Below are 15,052 nucleotides of genomic sequence, written 5' to 3' on the forward strand. Positions count from 1 at the left end.
GCAGTACTTATCTCTCCCTTAACAAGATTGAGCTTCCTTAGGCAACATTTGTTTTCAGGTCTGCATTCTCAACACTTAATCTAGTGCCAGTGGATCCTCACTGAATGAGTGAAAACACAGAAGTGCCAGATGTGGACTTTGAGCCTAAGCCTGCCTGAATCTCAGGTCCACTCAGGTGAAGAGGAAAGTGTGTATTTTGAGCAGAAGCAGCAGCAGCAGCATGTGAACAGAAATATAGGCACAGGCGAGCATCATTCATTAAGGAAAGGTGGTTGAAGGTGGTTCATTTGGTTCCAATGCAGTGGAGTGTGTTTCTGGGAAGAAAATGATGAAAGCAGGCTGGACAGGTAGACAGAAGCCAAGTGTAATAGGAGTCTTGATTTTATCCTGAAGAGGGTGAAGGTGCTATTGAAGCATCTTCTGTAGGGAAGTGAAATGAGTATATTTACATTTAATATCTACTATTTACATTTTATTTACATTTATTTACATATTATTACATTTAATATCATATTAATATCAATATCAACTTAGGAAGAAATGGAGAATGTATTAGAGGACAGCAAGGCCAGACTGGAGGCAGGGAGACTATTTCAGGAAATATTTCTGTCACCCAGGTAAGAAATGATGAGCACCAGGGTAAGGTGGTGGCTAGAGAAACTGGAGAAGAAGGAAATGAACTGAAAAATATTTTGGAAATAGAATTGCCAGGACTCACTGAGTGGACATGGAGGTGAGAAAGAAAAGAGGAATCAAGGATGATACTCTGGGTCCTAATTTGGGCAACTACACACATGGAGACTACAAGAAGAGGAATAGGTTTTGGGGTAAAATGACTGGTTCCATTTTGGCCATGCAGAGTTTGGGGCATCTCTGCAACATGAAAAGGTAGCGGTCCAGTAGGACATTTGATCTCTGATGGAGAAGTGGTTTTTGAGTTGAAGTCGTTAGAATGGATCACTGAGGAAGACTTATAGAACAGAAGAATTCTGGGAATATGCCCGGGGAGAAGTAGAAGGAGCCCTTTGTAGAGGAGACTGAGAAGGAACAGCCCGAGATACAGGAGGCAGTGCAGAGACTGGTGGCCTAGAAGTGAGAGGATGCAAAAGGGTTACGGGAAGGCTACACAGTGGTACACACACTAAGAAAAGTATCTTTTAGGATTGAGCAACCCACAGATAGGAGATCTTGGTGTAAGGATCCAGGGAAGTGAAGAGATGAGGAACCATTCTGAAATGAGTGAGAGTACACCCAGCGGTGACCAGAATTGTCCAGTGTAGACACATTTTTGCGGAGCTTGACTTGAATAAAGAGAAGGAAAGGAAATGAGGAAGAGTGATAGATAAGAAAGATGGTGGGCCCAGGGAAGGTTTTGATAGGTTTTATTTTAATGTGCCCGTTGCTGAAGGAAGCATGTCAACACAATAGATGGAAGTTAAAAGTACAGGAGAGGCTGGTGAATGCAGCAGGTGTTCACAGGAGGTATGTGTGGGGGTGGAAGGGCTGGGGAGACACGAGTGCTATGACCAGTGCTCCTCCCTGGGAAGGAGTGGCTTTGATGGCACAGAGGACTCACTCTGCTTATGTCATTTTGGGAAAAAACATACACGTAGATGTAGATAATTCTGTGGAAGGTGGGCAGGAATATTCTTGCTTGGTGGCCTCTGTTCTTCCCTGCGTTCCCAAGAAAGGACATTTCCTGAGAATGAGGGAGGAAGTGGTATTGGCAGCTGGAAGAGAACGGAAACACTGAAATAGGTGTTACAACAAATGGAAGAGAAAAGGATAGACAAGAGGATTTCAGGGTGGCTCTGAGAGCTCAGTTAGCCTCCCACTTCTCTTTCTTTGTTTGTCCACTTCTCCCTCCGAGGTCAGTGGTTAATTACCTCCGTAGACCCACTGTCACCTTTCTAAAACAAGGAATCTGGTTTGCCTGGTTTATGACCACAGTCTGTGTTTGGGCAGGGCCTTTCTTTCCAAGTTGTAGAAGAGAGTGGTGATAGTAATGGCTTTTCCTGAACGTTTGCCATGGGCTCAGCACTATGCTGTATTATATGTATTAGCTTATTTAATCCTTTTGGCAACCTTGTGAGAAAAGGTCCTATTATCACAGATGAGGGAACATGTTCACGAGCTTGCTCAGGGCCACAGGTTCCTGGGGTTCTGGCCCGGATCTGCCTGACTCCACAGCCCATCCTATTTCCATCGTGATCTGCGGTTACTTTGACTGCATTGGGATCAGATTTTACCTTTGGCCTGACGGCTCTGTTGGTTGCATTAGTACTGGTGGGCCAGGTGGGCTCTCGGGTTGACGTGGTAGTGTCACTGTCACCTGCAGAAATGTCTTTCTCAGTTGTTTTGTTAGTATCTGTCACTTACTTTATTTATACTGGGGAAGATAAACATCTTACAAAAGGAAAAACTATGAGGAAAACATCCAAAAATTGTGAACACTTTACCAACCCTGTATTTTCTTTTTTCTTTTCTTTTTTTTTTTAAGATTTTATTTATTTATTCATGAGAGACACAGAGACACAGGCAGAGGGAGAAGCAGGCTCCGTGCAGGGAGCCCAATGTGGGACTTGATCCCAGGACTCCAGGATCATGCCCTAGGCCAAAGGCAGGCACTAAACCGCTGAGCCACCCAGGCATCCCCTAACCCTGTATTTTCTGGGATAGAATACTATTATTGTGTTTAGCAAAGGAACAACTGGGTCCCATCTTCAGAACATCTGTGTTCTGTGGAAATCTAACTTGAAGACCGCTTTCCAGTGAACTAAATGTTTTAGCATCTGAGCCTTGCTTTTCTGCCACATATTGCTAATGCAGTGTATGCAGTTGGAAAAACATCATCATATTATCAATTAATTGGTTACTAAGAGCGGATTTGTATTTTGGTATTTACTTAGCTCAGGCTGCCATAACAAAATACCAAATTGGTTATTTAAACAACAGAACTTCGGGGTGCCTGGGTGGCTCAGTCAGTGAGGTGTCTACCTTCGACTCAGGTCATAAAGGTCATAGCCCTAGGGTCCTGAGATTGAGCCCCACGGTAGCGGAGAGCCTGCTTCTCCCTTTCCTTCTGCTACTCCCCTGTTTGTGCTCTCTCTCTCTGTCAAATAAATATGTGAAATCTTTAAATAAACAACAGAATTGAATTTCCCATAGTCCTGGAACTGGAAGATCCAAGACCCAGGTCCTGACCAATTTGGTTTCTGATGAGGGCCCTCTTCCTAGCTTGCATGTGGCTACCCTCTTGCTGTGTGTGCTCATATGGTCTTTCTTTAGTGCATGAGTGTACAGAAAGGGGAAGAGAAGGGCACCTGGGTGGCTCAGTGGTTGAGTGTCTGCCTTGGGCTCAGGTCATGATCGGGGTCATGATCAGGGTCGTAGGATTGAGTCCCGCATCGGGCTCTCCACAGGGAGCCTGCTTCTCCCTCTGCCTGTGTCTCTGCCTCTCTCTGTGTGTCTCTCATGAATAAACAAATAAAATCTTTAAAAAAAAAAGAGAGAGAGAGAAAGGAAAGGAGGGGAGAAAAAACTCTCTGGTGCCTGTTTTAAGGACACTAATCCTCAAGGGACCCACCCTTAGGACCTCATCTAACCCCGATAATCTCCTACAGACCCCATCTCCAAGTATCACCACAGTTGGGGGGGAGGGGTTACAGCTTCAACATGATTGGACAGAGGAGACATGATTCAGTCTCTAGCAGGTATTAATATACATTTTTAAATGTATTTATACAGTATAAGAAGTTGCTTACTGAGGAAGGACAAAAAGTAGGAACCTTTAAGAGATTTGTTTCTGGTTCCCTGGCCGGAGCGACTGCACAGACTATTATTTATCCTATGGAGGTAAGTACCATTGTGAAGTCTGACTGTGTTGGTGGTGTTTGTGTCATTAGCTATTGCTGGGCAGCAAGTTATCCCCAGGTTAGCAGTTTAACACCAGCATTTATTATCTCAGGGTTTCTGTGGGTCAGGAATCTGGGAGTAGCTTAATGGGGTGCCCCTGGCTCAGGGTTTCTTTGAGCCTAGAGTCAAGGTGCAGGTCAGGGCTGCAGACACTGCAGTGTTCAGCTGGAGACAAGTCTGCGTCCCAAGTTCACTCATGTGTTTGTTACTGGGCCTCGCTGGCTATTACAGCTGGAGATGTCAAGTCCTTACCACCAGGGGCCTCTCCCTAGGTTCTCTGAGTAACCCCACAACATAATAGCTGTTTTCCCCAACTTGGTGATATGAAAGAGAGAGAGGGAGAGAGAATGAATGTGTGTTAGCCAGTACTCAAGATGGAAGCTGCAATCTTTTGTCATTTCTGCTGTGTTTTGTTGGTCATACAGACCACCCGTGGGAGGGCATGGGAGGGCACTACACACTGTGAAAACACCAGGAGGCAGGGATAGTTGGGGGCCCACTTGGAGGCTGGCTGCCACAGTGTTGATGGGAATTTTAACACCCATTCCTCTTCAAAGAGTTACTGTGCCAAATTCAATAATAAATATGATGAGTTGATGGCAGTCCTAACTAGACATCCTACCATTACAGCATAGGTAGGCAAACCACGTGCCTGGGAAGTACTTTGTAAAGCCCTGAGCTAAGAATGGTTTTATACATTTTAAAAGTTGGTTAAGAAAATGAAAAAAATATGCAACAGATCTGAGATTTTAGGCTTGCAAAGACTAAAAGACTCCTGGTCTTTGCAGGAGAAGTTGGCCAATTCTTGCTTTAGAGCAAAAATGATACTGTAGATTTGGCTACCTTTATTGATACGGCAAAGGGCTTTCAACAACTAAAAAGATCTAAGCAAAATATACCCTTAATTTTCACCTGTGTGGTATGCCTATTAATATAGCTTTCCTGGTCAGCTTCTTAATATGATTGCTCGTGTTATTCCTCACACCCTTCAAGAACTATTCTAACTGAATTCATGTCATCTTCTTACATCCTCCATCTTGTTAGTAGCATCGCCTTCCCTCCCCGCTCCTGTGTTCCAAGCTAGACACCCGGGACCATCCTGTATGCTACCATTTCCCTCACCTCCCATATCTCATTGGCCACCAGTCAATTTTAAGACATCTGTAAATTATTTTCTATTTCCTCTGCCCTCATTCAGATCCTCTTTACAATAAATAAGTCTTCTTGGCTCTGGTCTTAGCCCTTCAATAGACATAATATGTGAGGGATGACAGATCAACAAATTGGGCATTCATTTGAGAGACAACATGTGCTAGGTCTTTGTTCTCTGTAAAATTACTTCCTTTGAATTCCATGATGTCAGGATGAATATGAATGATAATATTTCATTACATTCTTTTATAACTAGGTTGTGAAGACCAGGCTGGCTATAGGCAAAACTAGGCAATATTCTGGAATATTTGATTGTGCCAAGAAGATTTTGAAACATGAAGGCATGGGAGCTTTTTACAAAGGCTATGTCCCCAACTTACTAGGCATCATACCTTATGCAGGCATAGATCTTGCTGTCTACGAGGTAAGTTTGTAGCAATCTTTTGAATCTGAAAATGTAGTTAAATAGTTCTTATTGTTAGGATTTGACCTTATGTAAAGAAGTACATATATACCAGGAAATAGTTTGTGACTAAAAGTGGATTCAGGAGTGTGTTACTTGATCTTTTTTTTTTTTTTTTTTGGCCAAGTACCTTGAACATGGGACTCCATATGCTTGTGGTTGCCTTTGTATCAGATTTCCCTGCAAATTACTTTTATTAATGAAGAGCACAAACTCACGTTCACATATAATTGTTCCACTTAGCAGAGAGCTGCCTTGCCACAGGCCCTGCATGGAGAGCCCTGTGCCCACACTGAGCCAGGCAGTGAGATGAAGGCCCAGCCCAACACGGGAAACCCTGATGGGCGAGAGATTCTGGGGGCTGTCCTATGCTTTGTCAAATTTGCATCACAATTTACTTCTCTCCCGGACTCTTTCCTCAAACTTCCCTCCACCAGCATTGACCCCTGATACATATCTGGCTCCCTACACACCAAAAAAATAAAATTGTTTATCTTGGAAGATGGTCCTAGGGATTTTTTTGAGGGGAGAGGAAATAAGCAAAGAGGGCACATTTTCTTTGATTTGTTAAAATCTGACATCAATAAAGCCAAGAGACTGATGTGGCTGGCACAGATTCATCCCCAGTACTGAAAAGATGGCTCAGACCACAAATCTTGGACCAGTTCTGCCATTTAAACCATTTAATAATTTATGAATCTGACAGTCTCGGTTTTTGCCTTTAAAAAACTGAAGTTTTGGTCAGGGAGAGACAAGAAACCTCTGAAGCAGTGTTGGGTAGTTGTGCTGTGATAGAAGTAAGCCTATGGCTGAGCGGGGGAAGGCGGGGCATGGAATGTGTCACACGTTTTCTTAGGGGACTTTACCATTTTTTTCTAAACAGTTTTATTAGGATAAAATTTACATACCATACGTGTCATTCATTTAAAGTGTACAATTCAGGGATGCCTGGGTGGCTCAGTGGTTGAGCGTCTGCCTTCTGCATGTATGTAACATAAAATTTGCCATTTTAACCATTTTTAAGAGTACAGTTCACTATTTCCAGTACTTTTTTCATGATCCCAAACATAAACTCTATAACTGTTGTAAAATAATTCTCCACTCTCCCTTTCCCCCAGCCCCTGGTAACCTCTGATCTTCTTTCTGTCTCTGTGAATTCATCCATTCTAGTTATTTCATGCAAGTAGAAGCATACAATATTTTCCTTTTTTATCTGGCTTATTTCATTTAGAATAAAGTTTTCAAAGTTCATCCATGTTGTAGCATGTGTCAGAACTTCATTTTTGTTGGCCAAATAATATCCCATTGTATGTATATACCACATTTTGTTTATCTGTCCATCTGTTGGTGGATACTTCAATTGTTTCTAGTTTCTGGCTTTTGTGAATAATACTGCAGTAAATACTGGATACGAGTATCTGGTCAGGTCTCTGCTTTCAGTTCCTTTGGGTGTATACTGAGGTGTAGAATTGCTGAATCCTATGGTAAATCTGTGTTGAGCTCTTTGAGGAACTGTCAAACTGGTTTACATAGTAGCTGTACCCGATTTCATTCCTACGAGTAGTACATAAGAATTCTAATTACAAAAAAAAAAAAAAAGAATTCTAATCACATCCTTGCTAACACTTGATAGTTTGTTGTTGTTTTTAATAGTGGCCATCCTAACAGGTGTGAGGCAATGTCTCATTATGGTTTGTATTTGCATTTCTCTGATAATGTGTGAGGTTGAGCATCTTTTCATATGCTTGTTGTCCGTTTATACATCTTTTTTGGAGAAATGTCTACCAAAATTTTTTGCCAATTTTTTTCTGCTTTTTTTTTTTTTTTTTTTTGCCAATTTTCTTTGTTGAAATATAGCTGACACAGGTTGTATTAGTTTTAGGTGCACAACATAGTGACTCGGCAACTCGACGATATGTTATGCTGTGCTCACCACAAGTATAGCTCCCATCTGTCACCATACAGCATAATTACAATGCCATTGACTCTATTCCCTGTGCTGTACCCTTCACCCCTGTGACTGACTCATTCTATGACTTAAGCATCTACCTTTCACTCCCCTTCACCCATTTTGCCTGTCTCCGCCTCCCCAGCCCCCCACCCCTGTCTGACAACTGTCTGTATTTAAGAATTTGTTTCTACTTTTTTTGTTTTGTTTGTTCATTTTTTAGATTCCACATATAAATGAAATCATATTGTATGTGTCTTTCTCTGACTTACTTCACTTAATATTTTCATAATACTCTCTAGGTCCATTCACACTGTTGCAAGTGGCAAGATCTTATTCTTTTTTTTATGGCCGAATAATATTCCATTGTGTGTGTATGCACATGCACACGTGCACATGCATGAACACACATCATATCTTCTTTATCCATTCATCTGTCTATGGACACTTAGGTTGCTTTCGTGTCTCAGCTATTGTAAATAATGCTACAGTAAACATAAGGGTATTAATTTGTGTTTTCATTTTCTCTGGGTAAATACCCAATAGTGGAATTGCTGGATTGTACGGTAGTTCTACCTTTTAATTTTTTGACAGGCCTCTGTACTATTTTCCACAGTGGCCATATCAATTTATACTCCTACCAACAGCGCATGAAGGTTCCTTTTGTGCCACATCCCTGCCAACAGTGTTTCTTTCTTTCTTTTTTTTTTTTTTAGAGTGAGCTCTAGGGGGGTCTGAGCAGAGGTGGAGAAGGGGAGGGAGAGAAAGAATCTTAAGCAGGTTCCCCACCTAGCATGAAGCCCGATGCACAGCTTGATCTTACGATCCTGAGACCACGACCTAAGCCAAATCAAGTGTCAGGTACTTTCCCCCTGAGCCACCCAGGTGCCCCTATTTCTTATCTTTTTTGATCCTAGTCATTTCAGTATAGGTAAGGTGATATCTCATTATGGTTTTGATTTGCATTTCCCTGATGATTAGCAATGTTGAGCATCTTTTCATGTATCTGTTGCTTTTGCCCATTTTTAATTGTTTTTTAAAAAAATTGTTGAGTTATTGGAGTTCTATAAATATGTTTTGGTTAATAATCCATAATCATATGTGTGGTTTGCAAATATATTCTCTGATTCCATAGATTGCCCTTCACCCTGCTGATTGTTTCCTTTGCTGCACAGAAGTTTTTAAGTTGGGTGGAGTTCATTTATTTATTTTTGCTTTTGTTTCCTCTGCTTTTGATGTCCTATCTAAGAAATCATTGCCAAATTCAGTGCCCTGAGGCTTTTATCCCATGTTTTCTTCTGGAAGTTTTATAGTATTAGGTGTTATGTTTAGGTCTTTAACCCATTTTTTTTTCTTTAACCCATTTTGAGTTAATTTCTGTACATAGTATAAGGTAAAGCTTCAACTTTATTCTTTTGCATGTGGATATTCAATTTTCTCCACATCGTTTGTCTCAGAGACTGTTCTTTCTCCAGCGTGTAGTCTTGGCATCCTTGTTGACGATCATTTGGCCATGTATTTAAGAGTTTATTTATGGACTCTATTTTGTTCTATCGGTCTGTATGTCTGTCTTTATGGCAGTGCCACATTATCTGATTACTGTTACTTTGTAGTGTCTATTAAAATCAGGGAGTATGAAGCCTCCAAGTTTATTCTTTTTTTCTAAGATTATTTGGTTTATTGGGGTCCTTTGAAATTCCATATGGATTTTAGGGCGTTTTCTCTTTTTCTTCAAATAATGCCATGGGGATTTGAGTAGGTAGGGAATTGAATTGCATTGAATCCGTAGATTGCTTTAGGTAGTATATTACTATGCTTGTGCTACCATAACAATAATTTCCCTTACATATTAGCATAGATTCTTATACTTAAAATATTGTATATTTAAAAAGTAGATTAGCATATGTATTTTATACAATTACTTTCAATTGCCTTCTAATGAAAATACATGGATGTAGGATAATAGGGGGAAAGGCATAGCCTGGGGATCAGTACACTTGATTCTGCACCCTTGTTAAAAAAATTGCCCTGAGACTCATTTTTCTCATTTCTAAAATTGTAAGAATAACTCCACCTCGGAGAAAGGACTAAATGAAATAACATGTGTAAAGTACAAAATTAGATGCAATTAGTAGAATTATATTGTTTTTATTAATACTCACTACAGGAAATGTTCTTGAGATACTGTATTTGGAGTGCTGTTGATCTTGACATTTGTTTGGAAGAAAATGAGCAACCAGTGTAAACCTCACATGGTCTGAATCCCCAGTGGCTTCCCTTCCCTGTCTCTGCAGAGCTGCTGCCTCCTACAGTGGCTGGGAATGTGCCACTTGATCTTGCAGAAGTGTGGCCTGTCTCTTGTAAGGACAAGAGTGACTGTGAAAATGTTTGTGCTGAGTGAAAGCACTGATTTTCTTCTTTTCTGTTACTCTGGCAGCTCTTGAAGGCCCATTGGCTGGATAATTATGCCAAAGACTCTGTAAACCCTGGAGTCATGGTCTTGCTGGGATGTGGTGCCTTATCCAGCACCTGTGGTCAGCTGGCTAGCTACCCCTTGGCTTTGGTGAGAACACGCATGCAGGCTCAAGGTGAGTTTTGTTTTGTTTTTAAAGGTTTATTTATTTATTTATTTATTTTAGACAGAGCATGCGGGAAGGGGAGGAGGAGCAGAGGGAGAAGGAGAGAGAAACCCAAGCAGGCTGCACTGAGGAGGAGCCTGACCCTGAGACTGTGACCTGAGCCAAAACCAAGAGTCCATTGCTTAACTGACTGAGCTGCCCAGGTGTCCCTTCATGAAATTTTAATACCACAGATACACTGCGCATGTACTGTTTGCATATCTGTGCTTTATGCCTAAACTGAGATCTTTTTTTTTTTTTCCCATATCGAAAGTGCATGTTTTAAGAGTATGTAAGCTATAGTATCTAGATGGGTTGGGTTGGGTTTAGATTCTTGCCCCAAACCACTTTGGATTTTCATTTTCTCATCTGTAAATGGAAATGAAAACTGCAGTGTTGTGAGAATTAGCAGCAATATATGTAAAGCACCTGGCCTTTGGCAAATTCTTGGTAAATGGTGGCTGGAATTATTTATTATTATTGGACCCTACAACTGTTGAACTATGATCCTTCCTCATTGTGCCATTGTTCTCTCCCTTGGCTTTTGTGTTTGCTTTAGAGAGGGCGGTAGAGAGAGAGTCTCAATTAGGCTCCACGCCCAGTGCTGAGCCTGAGGGGGGCTTGGTGTCACCACCCTGAGATCATGACCTGAGCCAAAATCAAGAGTCGGATGTTTAACAGACGGATGCTTGTGCCAGGCGCCCCTTTCTTGGCTTTGATTATACTGAGTCTTCCTGGCCCTCTGCCAGTTCATTGATTATTCTTTTAAGATTTGCTGGCTTTTATTGCTATTTAAAGTATGTAGCCTGTTCCTTTCTTTTCTTTTTGGCTCTTTTGCTGGCCAGTCTCACCCACTATCATTTCTTTAAATAGTGTCCCCTGGGTATCCACAGCTCTGTCCCCAGTCTCTCTTTGAAGTACCAACCTCCCTCGCCACCCCCCAACCAAGCCTTCACTCGTTAATTAACAAATACTTGCAGAGCCGTGGTCAGGCGCTGGAAACTGCAAGATGCTAAGGTTAGAGCAGTCCACAAGTCAGTTGTGGGCCTTGCTGTTGTTGAGCAGAGAAGACACAAGGACAACACCAAGTAAGCCACCTCCCCTTTGTTAGGGGAGCACAGAGCAAGAAGCTCTAGCCTTACTTGGGAACCAGAGAACATTGTTGTTAAGCTCAGCCTGGGAAGACAGGTGGGAGTTAGCTGGGCAACGGTGGGCGGGTTGGGAAAGAAAGAGCATTCTAGCCTGAGGAAAAGCATATGTGAGGGCACTGAGGCAGGAGAAACGGGGACCATTTGAGGTGCTGGGAGATCATATGGCTGGAGAGAAAAATGCAAAGTAGTAACTAAATATTTCATATGTATCCTCTCATTTAACCACCACAGCCATCTTCGGGATTGACACTAACATCATCTGCATTTTACAGATGTGTAACTGGGGCAGAAGGAGATTAAGTGACTTCCATTAGGTTATACATTTGGTAAATAGTGGAGCTAGACTTCAAACCCAGGCTGTCTGATTGAAAGCGTCACCTGGCAAGTCCTCCCTGCCGTCTGCCAACTACATTTCAGTCCCCGTCCCTTCATGGCCGACAGATCTGTCATTTTTAAAGTCAACGTCTGATTGTTTTATTCCTGTTCAGAAATCTTGGTGACTCTCCAGTGTCCTCAGAATAAATTCTAAAGTTTATAGTGGGAATTTCAAAGCCTGTCGTCATCTGGCCCCACTTTATTTTTTCGCCTCCTGTCCATTTCCCCAGAGCCCTGCCTTGCCCGCCTCCTGCCGCTGGGTACCCCCTGTGCAATAACCACTTTGACATCAGTAGTGTCCCTGTGGCACATGCATGTTCCCACCTTTGTCTTTGTTGTGGCAGCAACACGACTGTCCCTTCCTCCCTTTTTTGCCTCTTGAGGTCATATTCACAGCCCAGGGACTCTACATTTTTGTAAGCTCCACAAAGTGTTCCCCTCAATTCCCAGGATTGAACTACTCTCTTTTCAGCACGTGGTTGATGAGTCGGGGTGGTGGTGGCCATGCAGGGTGGTGGAACTTTGGAATCAGAAAGACCACCTGTTCTCAGCTCTCCCACTTACTGGCTAAGTGTACTCAGCCAAGTTTCTCCATCTTTCTAAGACTCCCAATTCCTCATTTATAAAATGGGTATAAGCCTTGTAGGATTGGTATGTAAAGTAATTAACCTAGTATCTAATACATAGTAGTCACTCAACAAATAACTGTTTTATCATTGTTATTATAATTATGGAACTCGCTCTTAGGTGCCCTGCAAGGAGTATATAAAGGGCTACTTTCTTAGGCTGCTTGGAATAATTATTATCCTTTCATTGTATTCTCTAATGTCATTCTGAATCATAATAATTTATGGTAGTAATAACAAAACATGCCTAAATATTAAATTTGCCTGGTTTCTTTACTTTTTTCTTTTTCTAGCCATGATAGAAGGAAACAAACCAATGAACATGGTTGGCCTCTTTCAACAAATAATTTCCAAAGAAGGAATACCAGGTCTTTACAGAGGCATCACTCCAAACTTCATGAAGGTTCTCCCTGCTGTGGGCATCAGTTATGTGGCTTATGAAAAAATGAAGCAAACTTTAGGAGTAACCCAGAAATGACATGTTGAATTTTTTGCTTTAGCATGATTATTGAAATTTTCAACAACTCTGGAATGACTTTTTCTCTTAGAATTACAAATCTATGGCAAAAGAAGTCATATACTTCTCACACGCAAAAAGGAAGAGCGTATCAATGATTACTTCAAACATTTGGGCTCAATTTTATATATACAGAAATGTCAAAAATCATAGTTTTGATAAGCTCATACAATTTTGAAAAGGCCATAAAAATTGTATTTTATCTTTTCTAGATAGTACCTTTCTACAAATCTGCCCTGAGTCCTAAATCTGAAAAATGTATTGCTCAAATTAAATTTGTTTTGTGTGGTAATTATAAATCATTAATCTTTATTTTGGGTGGTTCAAGTGTATGCCAGTTCCTTAATACTTCAATGTCTTTTTCTAAAAAACAAAATGATCAGAAAAACTTGAAACTTGAGTTGTTTTACATATTTTTTGAGTGTCTTTATAGACTTCCTATCTTACAGCAACCAAATAAGTAGAAGGCTTGTATCCTTATCTTCCTTAAAGCTGAATGAGAATGAACTTAAGTGCCAAAATTCCAGCCATGCAAATACTCTAGTCCATTTATATTTTTAAGGAGGAGTGATGAGATGATATTTCAGTCTACCCTTTACCATTTTCCTTGCCCTGTTTTTGGTTCCTGGAATGGAAGGCAACCTATTTGAAAGATCCTACTTATTCTGTCTTTGCTTTGAAAAGCACCAGGAAACAAAACCCTTCTACTTCTATCAGCTTCTTCAGAGCTTCTTTACTTTGTCCTTTGTTTCCTCCTTGAATCAGATTCTGTTCTAATCAGGAAGGCTCCTAGGGAGCATACTTGGTAATCTGACATTTCTTAATTACATGAAGTAGGTTGATCATGGGTGGATGACATTTTCATTGCCCCCCACTGTTGAATTTGTTTGAACCTGCAGTTCTCAATTTGGGCAGTACACACCTAGGAGGTTAGTGCATTTCAATAGTAGTATGTGTTGATATTATGTATTAGGTACCTACGTTCAAATGAAAGGCCCAAGTTATAAACCTATACTTATATGCTCATGAACATGTTCATGGTCTCCCTTGCTCCAAGTTTTGGGAACATGCTATGATATAAGAAATTTATAATATTGATAGCATATTTTTATTTTACTAAAACATTTTTGTAGTCAACCATCTTGTTTTGATTTGTGTAATTAGGGCTTAGATGTTTATTAGTTGAAGTTATTCTGTAGCTTTTTAATTTAGTTCCCAAACATATGTTTGATTTCTAGTGATTTCTGTTATAAATTGCCAACATTTTAGTGCAAGTCCAGTGACATGATGGGCACACTTTATTTGAACCTACCTCTTACATTTTCTGAACCAAAGAGAAATGTTGGAGCTGTGTTTGTGAAACATATTCTAAAATACAGGTTTCATACATTAGTTATGCCTGATAAATGTCTTGGTATTTATACCTGTGATAAACATGAGACTCCACTATTTCTTCATGGTTGTTTATATTTTTGAGTAATACAGAAATGACAATATTAAGGTACATGATTAGCTTTTTCTTTTTCTACTCATAAGAATTATGGAGTTAATGACCAGAATTTCGAGCTACTGAAAAACAGTCATTGTTCATTATGAATTTAAGTTGTCTGCTATTTAGTATTATAAGGTGTGAATGTGATTTATCTGTGCATCTTGTACCTTTGAAATAATCTTGTGTCTTTTGAAAAGAGCCCAGAGTTGAAGATGTTTATTTCCAGTGTTACTATATATGTACTTTCCATTTATATTAAAAAAAAAAAAAGCTATATACTTGTTTTAAAAATGACTTGTTTCCTCATTTAAAAAAATAGGCAAAAAAAAAAAAAAAGGCTGTATCATACAGCTTCTATCACTGGCAGCAGTTTGAATAATTCTTTTCATATCTGAGTCTTACAGTCTTTCCAAATATTTTGCCTTTTCCTGAACAGCCACAACAGTTGTCTCTCATACATACTGGCATAAGATGATGTTTTTCCTGGTGTCCAAATTTCACATTTACTAGTTAGAGTTACACCTCTGGGGGTTCACAATGTCAAGGAGAATTCAAAATCATGGGATTTCTTGACACAACTTGGTGGAGTATCAGTTTGTCTTGAAGCTTGGGAAGCAAAGCTAAGTAAGTTTACTGGTAAGTGATTAATTTTTTTTACAATGAAGATTATACTTAAATACAAAATTTGATTTTAAAAAATAAAAATAATAAAACTAAGACTGCAAAGAAATGTCTGTGCTACAACTCAAATGCCACCAAGACTCCAGGAATAAACATATCATCAGTTCTTCTCTG

General features: G+C 40.3%; 1 protein-coding gene across 1 annotated transcript in view; it reads left to right on the forward strand.

Moving 5' to 3' along the window:
- Positions 1-14,548, forward strand: part of LOC112640746 (calcium-binding mitochondrial carrier protein SCaMC-1) — a 48,253-nt gene extending 33,705 nt beyond the window's left edge. The window contains exons 7-10 of the mRNA XM_025417447.3: positions 3,748-3,855; positions 5,324-5,491; positions 9,916-10,066; positions 12,542-14,548. Coding sequence (XP_025273232.1) covers positions 3,748-3,855; positions 5,324-5,491; positions 9,916-10,066; positions 12,542-12,726 — 612 coding nt within the window. The 3' untranslated portion in view covers positions 12,727-14,548. The remainder of the gene's footprint in view (positions 1-3,747; positions 3,856-5,323; positions 5,492-9,915; positions 10,067-12,541) is intronic.
- Positions 14,549-15,052: the final 504 nt, after the last annotated feature.

This window comes from Canis lupus, chromosome 6, assembly GCF_003254725.2.
Source record: "Canis lupus dingo isolate Sandy chromosome 6, ASM325472v2, whole genome shotgun sequence".
NCBI classification, from domain to species: domain Eukaryota; kingdom Metazoa; phylum Chordata; class Mammalia; order Carnivora; family Canidae; genus Canis; species Canis lupus.